This window comes from Gracilinanus agilis, chromosome 2, assembly GCF_016433145.1.
Source record: "Gracilinanus agilis isolate LMUSP501 chromosome 2, AgileGrace, whole genome shotgun sequence".
NCBI lineage: Eukaryota > Metazoa > Chordata > Mammalia > Didelphimorphia > Didelphidae > Gracilinanus > Gracilinanus agilis.
The window spans coordinates 722,902,702-722,918,486 of NC_058131.1; the positions used below are offsets into that span (position 1 = coordinate 722,902,702).

Genomic DNA, 15,785 nt, shown 5'->3' on the forward strand with positions numbered 1-15,785 from the left:
TCCTTCCTTCCTTCCTTCCTTCCTTCCTTCCTTCCTTCCTTCCTTCCTTCCTTCCTTCCTTCCTTCCTTCCTTCCTTCCTTCCTTCCTTCCCTCTCTCCTCCCTCCTTCTTTCCTTCCATCCATCTATCCAATTTTTTTTTATCTGTGCTTCAGTAGTGCTAAGGATCTGTGGCATCATTAGTGACTTTACTCCCTCCAGTGATGCAGATTGCTACCCTCCAAGACTTAAGTCGTGAGCTGTATGAATTGCTGAGCCCATAAAAATTCTTCACCCTCCAGCCAACCTGGTCGTGAACCTCGGCCAGGCTGTTCCTCGTCTCAAAGACACGCCATCCATCATCGGGACCCTATTTGAACACATAAAGGCCGAGGCCTTCCCGTCGGAACTCTGGCTGCGCTACGTGAGCGGGCAGAGCTCGGATCAGGAGAAACTAGCGTTGGTTACATGAGCACACGGTTCACAATTATTTCAGTTGTACAAAAAGGAGAAACGGGATCCCTAGTTCCTATTATGACAAGCCAGAGTTTGACAGACAGAGTTTGTGACGACTTGGGGATTTGGTGGTTATAAAAAGAGAGTCGTAAAGGTGCAAAGAATGAGTGAAAAAATAAAGTAAAGAAGATTTCCATTGTCATGTGTAACCAAGAAAGGATTCCAAGTGTCTTTGTTTATTTAAAAAATACCTAAAAACTTTTGATTCACAGCTTTTCCTAAGGATGTCAGTGAGTACAGCTTCCTACTAGATTAAGTGGCGATGATGTTTCCGTTGAGGCTGCTAAGCTAAGATGCTCTGGGTGTCGATCGGAGATGGTCGGGTCATCAGGAGTTGTTACAAAGCTTAACAAATAATATAAAACCTCTGGCTGCTTTTACAGCGGCAAACCGGGTAGCTGAAGGGAGAGCCTACAAAAACATTTCCAGCCGAGGCAGCACAGCGCCTGCGAAGCCTCGGCAGCCGCGGGCTTCCTGGTCGATCTCTGAATAGGTGGTTTTCGGGTTCTTGCCAGAATTGAGTATTTGGCCTTTGGGTACCAAAAAGATTAAAAATGAGATCTAAGAAAGCTTAGTGTCCCCTAGCTTTGACCCTGTCAACTTGCAGTGATTAAAGGCAGGTCCTGACTTTGGGTGGTTTGTGGCTGCTCGCCACTCGGGAAATGAGTAGTAAACGTGTCGTCGGGCCGGAGATGAAGGAGATGCTCAACGGGTGGCGTTGACAAGACACAGAGATGGGATCACTTGGCTTAACTCTACAGCACATGAAGGCAAATATACACAGAGTCACATTTTAGAGAGTATTCATGGTCTCCGACCACTTGAAAAAAATTGTGCTTTCTCCAGAATTTTGTGTGCTGAAAATTGCACTCACCCCCTGCTTGTTTGCAAAATTAAATGTAAAAATGAAGTCCCGTGCAAACGTAAGGCTTGCTTTTTTCTTCTTCTTAGTATTTCAGAAAAATAAAGGCTGGAAACTAAGTGTGGGTTTCTCTGCTGTGTACAGAATGACAGCCTGCCCACCGCCGGTCCTCCAGCAGGCCTGGGGAACCGGGAGAAGGGTCTGCTGGTCTGTCCTCTCCGACCCCACAATGTCTCATTTCCCATTTCCCCCTCCCACAACAGTGACCCACAAAGAGAAGTGGGCGAGGTCTCCAGTTAATCCCTTGCTTCCCTTCCGTTATCTGTTAAGTAAAAAGGCCTTTTTGGTAAGCGTGGTGAGAGATGGATGTTGCCCCAACGGCGGCACTGTTCAATTGATTCGGAACCTTCGAGGAAAGGGACCACGTCAATTGCAGTGTTTTCAAGATGGCGGCCTTTGGACTCCAGATTCCGTGCTTTCGTTAAAGGAACCAGAGTCTCCATCTTCCATGCTTTTTGGATTCAGTTTTGGATTTTTGCTTGGGAGTGGCGGAGTAAGTCTCCGGAGAGTAAGGCAAGGGTGCGACCTGAGTTTCTTCAATAGGATGAAGTTTTCTCAGAACTGGCTGGAGCTTATCTTCTTGTTGTTTAAAATCCAGTTCCACACTGAAAAGTGAAAGAGAGGGAGAGGTTGAGTGCCGGGTCATGTCTACACTAGACAATGGGCGGCCCAGTCCAGCTCAAGCTGAGGGAGCCCTTCTCGCCTAAGAGGGAGTCTTAATTTCTTAGAGTCCAACTGCAGTCAACATGGCAGAAGTGCCTGGGGAAGCAGTTAACTGGCCCGCTTGGATTTCTTACCCGTATAAAGTCACCGCGCCATACTTTGGGGCTTTAGAATAGGTTTAATCTTTTTCAACCCTTCCTTTCCGTTCTAGTAACAACTCTAGGACGGAAGGGCAAGGACTTGGCAGACAGAGTCAAGGGACTTGCCCAGAGTCACACGGCCAGGAAGCGTCCGGGGTCGATTTGAACCCAGGCCACCTGCTACCCCAGAATGGGTTTAAGGAGGGGGAAAAGCTAAGCTGTGAATAAAAGAAGCAGATGTGTGACCCCCGCACACAGACACATCTGCACAGGCACATCTGCACGGCCGCGCTCACCTAACACACTCCGTGTGTTCTTTTGGAACACGAAACTTGAGATGTGGAGTAAAATGGGACAAGAACCAAACACTTTGGAGGCCCATGTAGGGAAAGTGGGCCAAGCCTACCTCTGGTGGCCCGAGACGGCCGGAACCGCCTGATAGCCCTTGGCCGGACCGACCCTCCCTGTCTCCTTCTCTCCATTTGAAGAGGAAGAAGCCGAGGCCCGGGCATGGCCCCCACCTCCATGCCCACGCGATTCCCTTAGGCCGGGACGCCTTCTCCCACGCCTTAGAAAACATCGGCTGCCCAGGAATAAGCATCTCCCATCATGGTGGGCTCCTTGCGTGTCTGCCCGCATAGGAGGACTCTTTACCCGCCCTGCGCTGTAAAGGAATCCAGGGGAACCCCAAGGCTCACTCCCTGCTGGTAGATGGGAAAGCAGGCTATGGCGGGGCCTAGAGTGAGGTTTCCCTTTGAAAAATATGAGAGAAATCATGGTAACCAGGAGCTGTGCCGATGATGGCCTTTGAGGGTTCAGTGTGTCCCCCCAAGTTATAAGCGTGTTTGTTTCCTCTCTTGGCTCTCTGAGCTCCGACTACCCCAGCTGTGCCACATACTCTGGGGACAGCTTCAGCTCCTCAACCTTCATCTCTTCTTCCTTCCTCCTCAGACCCTTTCCTTATATGTAGAATATAACCTCCATGTGGATCGAGAGTCAGACCTAGAGTCGGGAAGTCCTGGGTTCAAATCCGGCTTCAGACGCTTCCTAGTGGTGTGACCCTGGATGAGTCACTTCACCCCCACTGCCTAGCCCTTCCCGCCCTTCTACCTTGGAACAGCACTCAGTGTGGATTCTCAGGCGCAAGATAAGGGTTGTCAACCCTAAAAGGATGTCGCCCCCTAGAGAAGAGGCGTCGCTTCTTCCTTCTCTCTCCCTCCCCGTAGCCTACCCCAGAGCAGACAGCATTGGGTGTGCTTTGTCTGTCTTGTGCAGGGATCCCACTGTACCACCCCAGGCTCCTCACTGGACCATCAGCTCTGAGGCTGGGGACACGCTGGCACTGCCCACCGCGCCCAGGCACCTGCCCTGCTTCAGAGAGCTGCTTGGGGAAGTGGCCTCTGTCCTCCTGTGTGGGCCGCGCTGCATCCACATGTCCAGGATTCAGGGGGGGCTCTTGTTGCCGGAGTCATCGCCAGACACACCGGCTCTCTAGTGGGGCGCTCTCCTGGCACCAAGCCTCCTGTAGGCGTGAGAAAGAGCCGCTTCTTTCATGGCCGGCTCCGGATGGGTTGGCGGAACAGTCATGCACACGTGCAGACAGACAGACGGCCTCCGTCCGCCTCGCCGTCATTTCCTGTGACGTCTCTGATCACAGGTGGGCGAAGGACATGATCTCGGGCCGGCCTGCTCCATCGCATCTCAGGCGACGGCCTGGGAAAGGCTGAGCCTCCCCAATGGAATGAGGCACCTGCTGCCTCTCGTCACGGCAGGGTCACCCCAGGATTCTATAAGCAACGCCAGGATCGCCGATTCCAATTCCCCAGGAACGGAGCTCAAAGCTGTGGTGCCACCTTTATTTTTCCTCCTTTTCCCCTTCCCATTTCCCTTTTTTGAGGCGGTGTGAAGGAGTGGAAAGAGCCCCGGACTGGGCACCAGGAGAGCCGGATGCACAGAGATGCTGCCTCAGACACGAGTCAGGCTGCGCTTAGGGGCCGTCCGCTTGGGCTGTCGCCCTGGTCCTTTAGGCTTGATATTGCAGGGAAATGAGACGGTCAGCTTGTGAGCCGCTCCGAAAAGGAGAATGAGGTCGCTGGAGGAGGGGAGGGTGGCCGACAAGACGATTTGGCGCGGCCGCTGCATGTGAGTTCTCTGTCTCCTCTGGGGCCAGTGGTGGTCCCTAGCCAGGCATCAGAGAAGGGCAGCACTTCCTCCTCCCTTTAAACTCAGCTACCAAGAATTGATAACAAGGATAACACCACCCTTGAATAGCTATGGGCTTGTCTGCATTTGGTGAGCTCCTTGTTTTTCTATTTGGTCAGGATTTCAATAATAGTTTTTTTTAATCATATTTTCTTCTCATGGTGCATCATTAACTTTTTCTCAACCTTTACCTTCCATCTTAGAATTAAAACTGTCTATTGATTTCAAGGTAGAAGAGCAGGAAGGGCTGGAGAGTGGGGGTTAAGTGACTTGCTCAGCGTCACATAACTGGGAAATATCTGAGGTCAGATTTGAACCCATGACCTCCCATCTGTAGGCCTGACTCTCCATCCACTGAGATGCCTAGAGGCCTCATTAATTTTTTCACCCCTACATTGTGTCCCTTCCTAATGACCCTCACCCTTAATAGAATGTTTCCTTGTAACACAAAAGAAATAGATAAATAAAATCCATCAATGTGTTGGTTTCCCCCTGCCCAAGTCATGTTGACTTGCCCACATGGTGCTCCCACAGTTTCACTCTTCTGCCATTTGTAAGGCAGACTGAACAGTCTGCGCTGTTTGAATTTTCATTAAGAGAAAGTCAACACGAAACAATATTGGCCCGGGTGCTTCTCTCCCTGAGAATAATGCCACTCTGTGGCTTCCTCAATTGAGAAATGGTCCTGGAGGACTCTCTAAACTTCCTAGGACTTGTCTTAGCCAAAGTAGAATCCATGTGAAGCAAAAGAGCATTAGTTCCTCTTCTGATGAACAATCGACGATCACTCGGCTATGGCAGGCGCTTTCATCCTTCTCTGAAATACTCAGAAGAAAGGGCAGAGGTGGGGCTTTTGGGACGGCTCGGGAGGCTGCTGGAATGGTCTCTTGCACAATTTAAGGAGGAGGACGCCGCTTTGCTAACTAGGGCTCCTATTTCTTCTTCTTTTATGTGGTACGAGACCCAGGCCAGATGAGGTTCCGTCGAAGGAGCCGGACTTATCTAGTCTGACTAAGAGAAGACTTAGGTGGACGTGGTGCGTGTTCACATCCTGTCATGCAGAAGATGGATGAGTCTCGTTGAGCTTGGCCCTTGAAGGCGGAACACACTAGATGGAATTCTCATTCTGTTTTAGGCTTTACTCGATGGCCCCTGTGAGTCCCTTACAAGGTGGTTCTCCTTATTCTAAGGAGATGCATTTCAATTCACAGAATAGGTAAGCTTCAGAGCAGGGGTCAGCAACGTATGGCTCTCGAGCCATATCTGGCTTTTTTGAGGGCCAGATCTGGCTCTTTCTGCAGGAGCCATGAAGTCCATTTTTTTCAGGCGCTGTTACAGGAGCCACACTGTGAGCCCTGTATGGCTCTCACGAAATTACATTTTAAAAAATGTGGTGTTTATGGCTCTCGCGGCCAAAAAGGTTGCCGACCCTTGCTTCAGAGTAACGCTGGAGGAACTAAACCAGAATTCGAGTAGTGGCCCTCTGCTTTAGCTTGAAGCCCCCTAGCCAGGGGCAGTCCACTTTTCACTTGGGACATACCTCTTTGTTAGAAACCTTTCTCCCACATCAAGTCTAAGCAGGCTTACTCATGGCTTCTTCTCATGGCTCTTCCTTAAGCCTCCTTGGGCCCAACAGGCTGGACCTCGTCCCTCCTCAATGACCCTTCTGCAAATATTTGAAAATCAGCAAGCAAATCCCCTGGAATCTCCCTTTCTTTGGGCGAAACATCTCCAGGCCTTTGAACTGCTGCCCTGGGCAGGATGATTTCCAGCCTCTTGGCATCCTGGGCCCTAGCTTGCATTTTTAATATCAGACTAAGGAAAATTCAGCTCTGGCCTTGCATTGCCCCACCATATGCTCATTCTCCCTCCTCTGAAAAAACCTTATTTTCATTTCGTATACTTTTTTCTCTGATAATGAGTGAATATCCAATATTGAAGTTGCCCTAGAGGGCTGTGAGCCTTTCATTTTTGCCTTTGCTTCTCCCGGTGCTTGACATGGAGTCTGATGCACAGTAGGCATTTGCTAAATGTTATTTGATTAACTGATGGGAACTAAAAGGTGCCTCCTCTTAGGTGAGGAGCTTCTGTTTGATTTCACTGAAACAGACCCATGTGCACACATCACCTTGATGCTCCCCCTCATTCTCTCTTTTTCTAGGCTCTGGTGAAGAGATAGGCTTTCCCCTTGCCACTCGTCTGTGTATACCCTTGATCCCATTTCCTGCCATCTCCAGCAGATGCCACTTCTTCCCTAATGTCTCTTAGCTTCAGCCCCTTCCCATTATCTTATGATTCCTTCCTTGCCACCTTCAAACATGCCTAAGTCTCTTCCGCCTCAAAACAAATCAACCTTCACCAGGTTCTACCACTCCCACCAGGTCTTGGCCTTTGTCTCTTTTCTTCTTCTCAACTAAATTCCTTGGAAAAAGCCATTGCCAACGGATACCTCTACCTCTTCCCATCTTCCCTCTCTTCTAAATGCATTGCAGTTTGCTTTTTAAGCTCATCATTCAATTGAAATTGTCCTCTCCAATTTTACCAAAGATCTCTGACTGGCCAAATCTAGTGACCTTTTCTCAGTCCTTAGCCTTCTTGACCCTCCATAATCTTTGATCCTGCTGACCACCTTGAATGCTCTCTAGGTTTATAGGACCTTCCTGCTTTTGTGGTTCTCCTATCTGTCTGGCCTTTCTTCAGCTTCCTTTGTTAACTGGTCAGACACATCTTCCCACTCCCATGATCCTCTACCCTGTTCCTTCTAGAACTCTCTGCCCGGAGACCCTGCTTTCCAGATTGGTAACTGCCCAACTAGATCATGATTCCTGGAGGGGCCCCAACAACTATCCATCTTACTCCCGACTCCACTCAACTCTTTAGACCTAGCATAGTGCCTGGCACATAATAGGTGCCTAATAAATGTTTATCTCCTTATTGATTCACTCTTGTCACTCTCCCTTCCCCTTACTACTTTTTTCCCATTGTTTCCAATTCTTCTTATATACTACCCCATTACAATATAATATCCTTGATTGCACATCTCTGTCAGATTGGGTACCATCATCTCTGCAGAGGTGGAGCAGAGGTCAGGGAGGAAGTCAAAGAGGGAGGATTGGAAGAAGAGAGAGAATTTGGAACCCCAAACAAATTATTTTTATATGTAGTAGGGAAAAATGATTTTTAAAAAGTGAATGTTAAAAGTAAATAAATAATATTTTCAAGTTGATAGATAGAAAAAAGCAAACCCCCAAACCCAACATAATATCTTTGAGCATTGGGTCCCTAGCACTTGGCCCACTGCCTGGCACTTACCATCTATCTGAGGCAGAATTCCTATCTCTATTGTAGCTCTATCATTTCTTACAGCTGTCCTTCTCAGAGAAGGCAATTGGGCCCAATCTATACCTGGACCAGAATTCCTTTTGTAACCTTCCAAACAATGGGCACCCAGCTTTCACTGGAAGTCATCCAGGAAGGAAGAATCCACTCCTTCCTGAGGCAGCCCATTCCATTTTGGATAGTTCTAATTATTAGACATTGAGCATCTGTCTATCTGTCTCTTTCTGACTTTCTAGCTAGAGAGCTACTGCCCTGCCTTCTCTCTTCTTTACAGCCTTCTCTTGCTTTTTCAGTGATCATCATTCTATGTCTACATAGACAACTCACAGATCCCTACAGCCAGCCCAAGCCTTTCTCCTGAGCTCCAGTCTTGCTTCACCAACTACCTGATGGAAATTTCAAACTGATAATAACTCCGGTGGTATCTTAGACACAACATACTCAAAAGAGAACTCATTTATTTTCCTTCTTCCCAGACCAATTCTCTTCCCAACTTCTCTGTTTCCACCAAGGGCATCTCTATCTGCTTCGTCAGCCTTGTTCACAGCCTTGTGCCCTCCCTGTCTCCCTCCCTGTCATATCAAATCTGGAGCCACTTTTTCTAGTTCTGACTTTAGAACATCTTTCCCATAAGACAGGTCTTCTCATTCACCATGTCCCACTAACCTAATGACATCCATTGCCTCTTGGCTGTCCATGTCTGTTAACTTCTTTGACTCCCTATTACCTTCAACTTCAAGTATAAACTCTGGTTTTAAGGTTCTTCATCACCTGCCCTCCTTCTACCTTTGTAGTCTTGTTACACTTTACTGCCCTTCACACACTCCTTGGGTGCCCTTTTCCCTAGCTTCCAGCATCCTTCCCTGCCAGTGTTACCTTGTATCAGCTTTGTGTGTATCTTATAGACACACATATGGTGTCTCCCTCTCCAGACTGCAAGGTCCAGGTAGGAAAAAGACCATTTCACTTGTCTCTGTGTTCCTGGCACTTACCGAGCTGCCTGGAATACAGTAGGTAATTAATAAATGCTCATTGTCTAGAACTACCCATAAATGGAATGGGCTGCCTCTGGGACAAGTGGGTGCTTCCTTCTTGGATATCTTCCAGTGCAAGCCGGGTGCTCATTGTTTGGAAGATTGCAAAAGGAATTCTGGTCTGGGTACAGATTGGACCCAAAGGTCCCCTCTGAGAGGGACAGCTGTGAGAAATGATAGGACTGCCTTAGAGACAAGAATTCTGCAATCAGATGATTTCATTCATTGGATCCTTCCCTTGAACTAGTGATAATATAGATGATTTCAGATGATATTGTTGAAAAAAATAAAGATTGCAGAATTTTCCTTGGCCCAGCGGACAGTGTGGATGTATCCTTGACGCCTGCATTCTTCTCGGTGTTGTCAGGTTAATCTGGAATTAGGAGAGCTAAAAGGCTTGGATTTCTTGTCTCAGAGCAATTTGTGGACCTGTAATTATGAACTTTCCATTAAGCAACTACACGGAGTATCCTGTTATTAAGTCATTAATCACCCTCCAGAACTGTATAATCTTGGCGGAATCCGAGGCGAGGCCTTGGTAACGAAATCCCTAGACTTGCCTGGGAGACGACCGTTTCCCAGTAGAGCCTGCAGTAAGAAATGGTTTCTGTTTGGGAGGAAGCTCGATCCTCTGCGTGCCAGCATGGACGGCGATGCCCGCCCTCTCCCTGAAGCCCCGAGGGCTGTCCAGAGCAGCCTCCAAAGCAGTGCTTCCAAAGAGGTGAATCTCGATGAGTCCTCGCTTCCTGCCCGCGAACCCCTGGGGTCCAGGGAGCCCCGCACTCGGCCCACTCCCCACAGTCGGAGACAGCTGGCCAGCACTGCCGCTATGGGCCAAGAGGTCCCGTCACCCTTAATATGTATGGGTCCGTGGTGAGAGAGGGGAACCCGTGCCCTCCGGATGGGCTGGGCTGCCCCATGTGAGGACCCTTCTGGCTGCCCCGGGGCCCGTCTGAATCCACAGCTCGCCTTTCAGGACTCCCTTAAGGCAGAGCACGTGCCTTCCAGGGTTGGGCAAACCAAGGGGCAGAGGACCAAGGTGGGCCTAGCCAGAGAGACAAGGTGGTAGCCGTATGGAGTGGAACCGAAGTCCTGGAAGAGGAACAGAGGAGCGGCCACGACTGCGGGCAGGCAGTGAAGGAAACTGGCCGTCACCATGACTGGCCTCCCCCGAGGAGCGGGGCCGACGGCCTTCTCGGGGTCTCCCCGGGCCGGGTGTGCAGGAGACTGCCTGAGCCCAGACGTGGCTGCAGGAGGTCACCTCAGCACTCGTTTCTGGCCTGGCCGTAGCCTCCCTGGTCAGGCACGTGGTCGGAGGGTGGGCAGCGGGCTGCCGCCGTTAGCCCGGGGGGGCCCCCTTTCCGGCTGTGGCCTTCGTTTTGGGGGAGGCACGTTAGGAGTGGCTGGAGGAGGCCTTCACAGTCTTTGCCTAGAGTTTGGGGGGGCTTCGACATCATCTGCCCCCCCTTCACAGGTTTGCGAGAATGGGGAGGTGTGGGAGCCGCGGCCATTCCAGGAGCGAAGCTCTCCGTCCGCCTCCTTCTTCTTTCCGCCTACTGTCTGTGGGCCTCATTAAGAGGGAGTGGGAGGAAGGCTAGGCTAGAACCAGGCCTGGCCACGGGAGGTCCTGCCTTCAGACACCTCCTTGCTGTATGCCCCTGCACAGGCCACTTGACCCCCGGCGCCCAGATAGGGCCCTTCGCCCTCTGCCTTGTCTTAAGACAGAAGCTGAGAGTTCTCTGAGAAAAGAGCGAGTCGGCGCCGAGTTGGTCCTGGGTCCGACTCCCAGCTGGGATGCTCCCAGCTTTGGTGGCTCGTCAGCCGCAGAGGCTCTTCGTCCTTGCGAGGCCCCTTTAGACCTGGAAGCCTTTACGTTGCGTTTCTCGTCCAGTAGGGAGCCCCGTTTTCCCTCTGGGTCTCTCCTTCCCCCAGCCCCTTGCCAAGGGCCACTTGGGGCTAAAAGGAGGCTTTTTGTCCTTCCTGGAACTATTCCTCCCCGCTCACTGCTGCTCCATTTGTGGGGACGACGTTCGTAGAAGGCGTCCAGCTTCCAGCCAAGGCCTCATCCGGCGGCGGCAGGGCCAGATGGGCCGCACCGACGTTTCGAATTCAGAGCTCTGGGCCAGTCGTTGCCTCGTCAAGCCGGGCGCAGAGGCGAGCCTGCCACGGCCAGCCTTAACGGGGGCGCCCAGAGCCTGGCGGGCTTTCCGGTGCCCTTGACGTCTCGGCGCACGGCGTGGGGCCTCGGTGGCCCCCATCCGGCGTCCTTCGCATCCAGGCAGCTTTGCCCCATGGAGGACGCGTTTCCTCTCGGACTTTTGGTGGCTGTTCCGGCGTTTTGGTCGTGACTGGTCGTGACTCCATTTGGGGTTTTCTTGGCAAAGATACTGGAGCGGTTTGTCGTTTCTTTGCCGCTCCTTACAGATGAGGAAACTGAGGCAAACAGCACTAAGTTGCCTTCCTCGGTCATGCAGCGAGTAAATGTCCGAGGCTGGATTTGACCTCCCGACGCGGAGCCTTCCTGACTCCGGCCCGGCGCTCTCGCCTGCTCGCCTCGCTGCTCCCCTACACTGGATCGGGGTCCCGAGGCCCCAGCTTCCGGGATGCTCCGGTTCTGCTCCCCGGGCTGAGCGAGCCCCCACGTTCCCGGAGGAGAACTTCAGTGTCCCGCCTGGCGCCTCTCCCGCGGCTGCTGCTCGCCTCGTCCTTCCTCCAACTTCTCATGTCCGCCTCCATTGTGGTCCTCCTCGTGTCTCACCAGGCCACGTCTGGGATGGGGTCTCCCCGGCCTGTCCCATTCAGCACCGGCTGCTTTTCCCCCTATGGCGGGCGGACGAGAGCCTCCAGCCGTTGCACGATGAACGGCGGCGGCCGTGCCGGGGGCTCTTCCACTCGGAACACAGAAACGGGAGCTGTTGCCGTCGGCCTCTAGCCGTGAGTCAGAGGCCGGTCCCAGCGGAGCTCAGGCCTCGGCCGAGCCTTTGTCCTCTCTACTCTTCCTCCGTCCGTCTGTCCATTGGGATGGCGCCTTCTGTGCCCTGTCCCGAGGCTTTCCTGGCCATCTCATGGATGAATGTCCGGGAGGACGTCCCACGTAAAGTGCCGCCCCGGCAGAGGCAGAGAAGCCATCCAAGTCCCCACGGGGTGCCGATTCGCCCGGCGGCCGTTGTGTGCCGACCTCCTCGGACGCTGCAGATACACCATTTCGCCCAGACTCCGACCTGCCTTCGGGAAGCTTATAGTCCGGCAAAGGCTGGATAATGACCGTCACTGGAGCTCTCTCGGGGACTCTTAATCTTCCAAGGAAACCTTTGAAGTTCTTTTCTGCCATTTTGGAGAGGCGCCGTAGGGTAGGGAAGGGAAGGGGTAGAGGCTGCGGTCAGAACGCTGGACATCGGGCCTTCCTCTATGGACTTGGCCAATGACAGGGACTTGGACGCTCCGAGCCGTGACTAGCGGGCTTGTGTGTTACCCCAAGAGTGCTTTCGGGGTCTCCTGGTCTAGGCCATAGTGAGGAACAAGCTGGGTAAACTGTAGAGAGCTTTGTAAACGGTGACGAGCTTTGTCAATGGTGACAAGCTTTGTCTCAATGTTTACCTCCAAGGCTTGACTCAAGCCCGTTTGTGTAACCTTGGCCGAGGCCGTGATTCCCGCCTCCATCGCTGCCATCCCAGTGAAGTCCGGCTTCCTTTCAGGAGCCGATGATGACAAGCCCAGGGAATATTTCGCCAGGAGGTGGGGCAGCCCTTCGTCTTCTCCTCCCTCCTCTGAAAAGGCCTGATTCCTCCCATTTCTTTTTGTCTCTTTGGCTTTCCTCTCAACTTATTAATTCTTTTTGTACTTTTCCCATATTGCGCAGTTTGATGGTGAAAGCCAGCCATGGACACGGGCTTTCATTGGGATTGGATTGGATTGGATTGGATCGAAGGGACGCCCCGTTCCTGCCGGCCCCCTCCTCTCCTTCTCTTCCCCTGGCATTTCCCAAGAGCCCGCGGTTTGACCACTACAGCCTCGAGGCTCCCCTTCTTTCTCCTGGGAAGACCCTCGTCTCCTCCTGCCTGGCTGCTGTACCACACTTGGCTCTTGACTCTGCCCACTGCGGTCAGTCTGTCTGGATCCCTCCGAAAGAATCTGCCAACAGAATCTCCCTTAGACGAATGACTCTCAGAAACCTCCAGGCTCTTCCCCCAAACTGTGGAATGCACTCCCGGAGCTTGGGCTTCCTTCAGCCTCCCTGGCCTACCTTTTGCTGCTCTTCCTGCATATTCTCTTGTTTTCTGCTGAGAGTGACCCACTAGCCCTTCCCTGCCCCCCACAGGAATTCAGGGAGGCCCTGCTTTTGCCTTGAAGCCATTCTCCTCTTCGTCCCCTGCTGCCATTTTGTTCTCCCTCAAGGACACTTCCTCCGAGGAGCCTTCTCAGACTGGAAGCCAGGGAGTGGCTCCAGCCCAGCGGTCGTCCCTCCTGCCCCCGTACCCGGCTCCTTTGCCAGCTCTGTATGGCGGGAGGATTCTCCCTCCTTGCCCAGGCAGAGGTCGGGGCCACCCCGTCCTCCTTGGGCTCGGGCTGCTCCCTACTTAGGCATCAAAGGCCCGGGAGGAGTTCTGGAAGATCTTTCTTAAGAAATGTCGCTTAGCTCGGAGGGATCCGGTTTCTGCCTTAGTAACAAGGTATATATTAAGTGGCTTTTGTAACCGACTGTGCAATGGAAGCCTACGGTCATATTGAACAAATTGAACCCGGCTCACTCTGCCTTGGCACCAATTTTACTCACACTTTGGAAAACATCCCAAATTTTGTTCTCTCCGGCCTCTGAGTGCAAAGTCCTTCAGGAAGCTCGGGGGAGGGTTTAGACACTCGGGCTTCTTTGCAATTAATATTCTTCCAGAGTTGTGCTCCAAGGAGAATGACCGTGTTCGGATAATTGATTGAAATAAATGATTTTTCTTCCTTTTCCCCTGCATTTGGTTCTCTTATCCCAAAGTGACCCGCTTCGATGGAAAGCATGCCAGGCTGGGAGGGAGGGAGGGGGCCGGCTTCTCATTCGGCTCTGCTCCTGACTAGTGCCGCTGGCTTAGGGGAGCCGCTTCTCTCCCTCTCTGAGCCTCAGTTTACCTGTTTGTCCTTCTCGCCCAGAAGATTCACCCCTTAACTCCCAGCAGCCAGTGCCCCTGGGCTTTTGGTCAGAATTCTCTTAGTGTCACTTGACAGAGTTTTGGGGGTGCCTGGTCACCATCTGGAGCCTCCCAGTAGGGGGTGAGTGGGGTGACGGCTGGCTAGAGTGAGGGAGAAGGGCCAGCCCTCGTCAAAGGCAGAGGCTGGGGGAGGCAGCCGGGGAGCAGAGCTGGGCTGCCTTTGACAGAGGAATAAAGAATATTCTCCTCGGAGGCATTGAGTCATTTCACCGAAGTTAAACTGTGTTTCATGCCCGCCTTTACAATGCACTTTTGTAGGATCCCCCACAAGGTGCTGTTAATAAAAATAAGAAAAGCCTGCAGGGCCAGGAATGCTTATTAAGTGAAGACACTGCCGGCCATTGGGCTCTGCTTCGGGACTCTTGACTCAGACCTCAAAACAAAATGAGGCAGGTGGCTGGCTCGAGGGATGCTTATTTGCTGTGTGCCCCTGGGCAAGTCTACTTAGCGTCTCTGCCTCAGTTTCCTGATCTGTAAAACGAGAATGAAAGGGCGTGGCTCCTGAGGTCAGTTTGAACTCAGAGCTGCCTTCCCCAGGACACTCTCCCCTCTGTATGTCACCTCGATCCTGCCTGTGAGTAAATTAAGCTTTCCCTTTCTGTCTTTTGCCAGCCATCCTGGGAGGGAGCGAAGGAAAACATTATTCCCATTTCACAGATGGGGCTACAGTCATTTGCCCTAGTTCCACAGCTTCAGTATGACAGAATTTGAGCCCAAGGCTCTGGATTCCAGGTTCCCCACATTGGTTCTCTAGAAGCTTCCTGGTATGGCCTCGAATGATGGCCAAACCTTCCAGGGCCTCTGTTTTCCCATCTGTCAAACGAGGAGGCTGGATTAGGGGAAGTCGCTCCCAGCCCTAGATTTACGATCTGAAGGGGGGAGATTCGAGATTGTTATCTGGTGCCTTGTTGGACCTCGAAAGGTTTTAGCCAGGGCAGGGGCAGGGGCAGGGGGCACGGCTCGGGCGGGGAGGAGGCCTCGGGGAAAGGGATGCCCGGCTTGGCTGGACGTGTAGAGAAGGTGGAGGCGAGTTATGTGAATGAAGCCAGACCCTAAGTGAGCGGGCAGCAGAGCAGGGGAGGCCATGGAGGCCGGCCTCAGAACCTTTACGGCCTCTTCCAGGCACAGAGGAGCCGGGGCCGTTTTAGCCGTAGAATGGCATGGCCAGACCTCCGAGGGAGGGACACCAAGAAGGAATGAGGCCTAGAACCAAGGAGGGCTCAATAGGGCAGGAAGGAGACCGAATGGCAGACATGCTGCCAACGGAGACTTGTTGGGCCGGCCAGTGCTGCTGGGCTGGCCCGAGAGGAGGCCGAAGGCCCGCTCCAAGGTGCGGTCCAAAGAGGAGGCTTTCTGGGCAGGAGGGAGCCCCCTGGACGCAGGGTTTCCATGGGGCTTCCACCCATGCCCATGAGCTAGCAGTGGGAGAAGTAGGATTGGAGTTGAGGGGAGAGTTGGGGCAAGAAATAAGAATTCAAGAGGATCCTGGGTGACTGCAAGAGCCAGAGCCGTGTGGAGAGAAGGAAGGAAAAGCAGGGATGGAGCTTTGGAGGAAGGTCGTGCTTCATGGGGCCAGAGGGGGAGAGAAAGCAGGGAAGGGATCGGAGAAAGGCAGGAGAGCCAGTGGGGAAATTCAGGGCCCCACAAGGCGAGGAAGGACGAAGGCTATTGGAAAGGTCAAGGGGGAGCAAGGAGAGAAAAGGTAAAACCAAACAGGCATCCATTTTTGCCCAGGAAATTCCCTTATGTGGAACATTCTGATAAATACACCGTGGAGAGTGGGCCCGTTTGGGAGC

General features: G+C 52.4%; 2 protein-coding genes across 2 annotated transcripts in view; one reads left to right on the forward strand and one right to left on the reverse strand.

Annotated features, from left to right (window-relative positions):
- DOCK1 (dedicator of cytokinesis 1) overlaps positions 1 to 15,785 on the forward strand; it is a 424,653-nt gene that overhangs the window by 130,986 nt on the left and 277,882 nt on the right. The gene's annotated exons all lie outside the window — the stretch shown is intronic.
- The window catches only part of INSYN2A (inhibitory synaptic factor 2A), a 36,885-nt gene continuing 22,937 nt past the window's right edge, over positions 1,838 to 15,785 (reverse strand). Inside the window, exon 3 of the mRNA XM_044659243.1 lies at positions 1,838 to 2,021. Coding sequence (XP_044515178.1) covers positions 1,838 to 2,021 — 184 coding nt within the window. The remainder of the gene's footprint in view (positions 2,022 to 15,785) is intronic.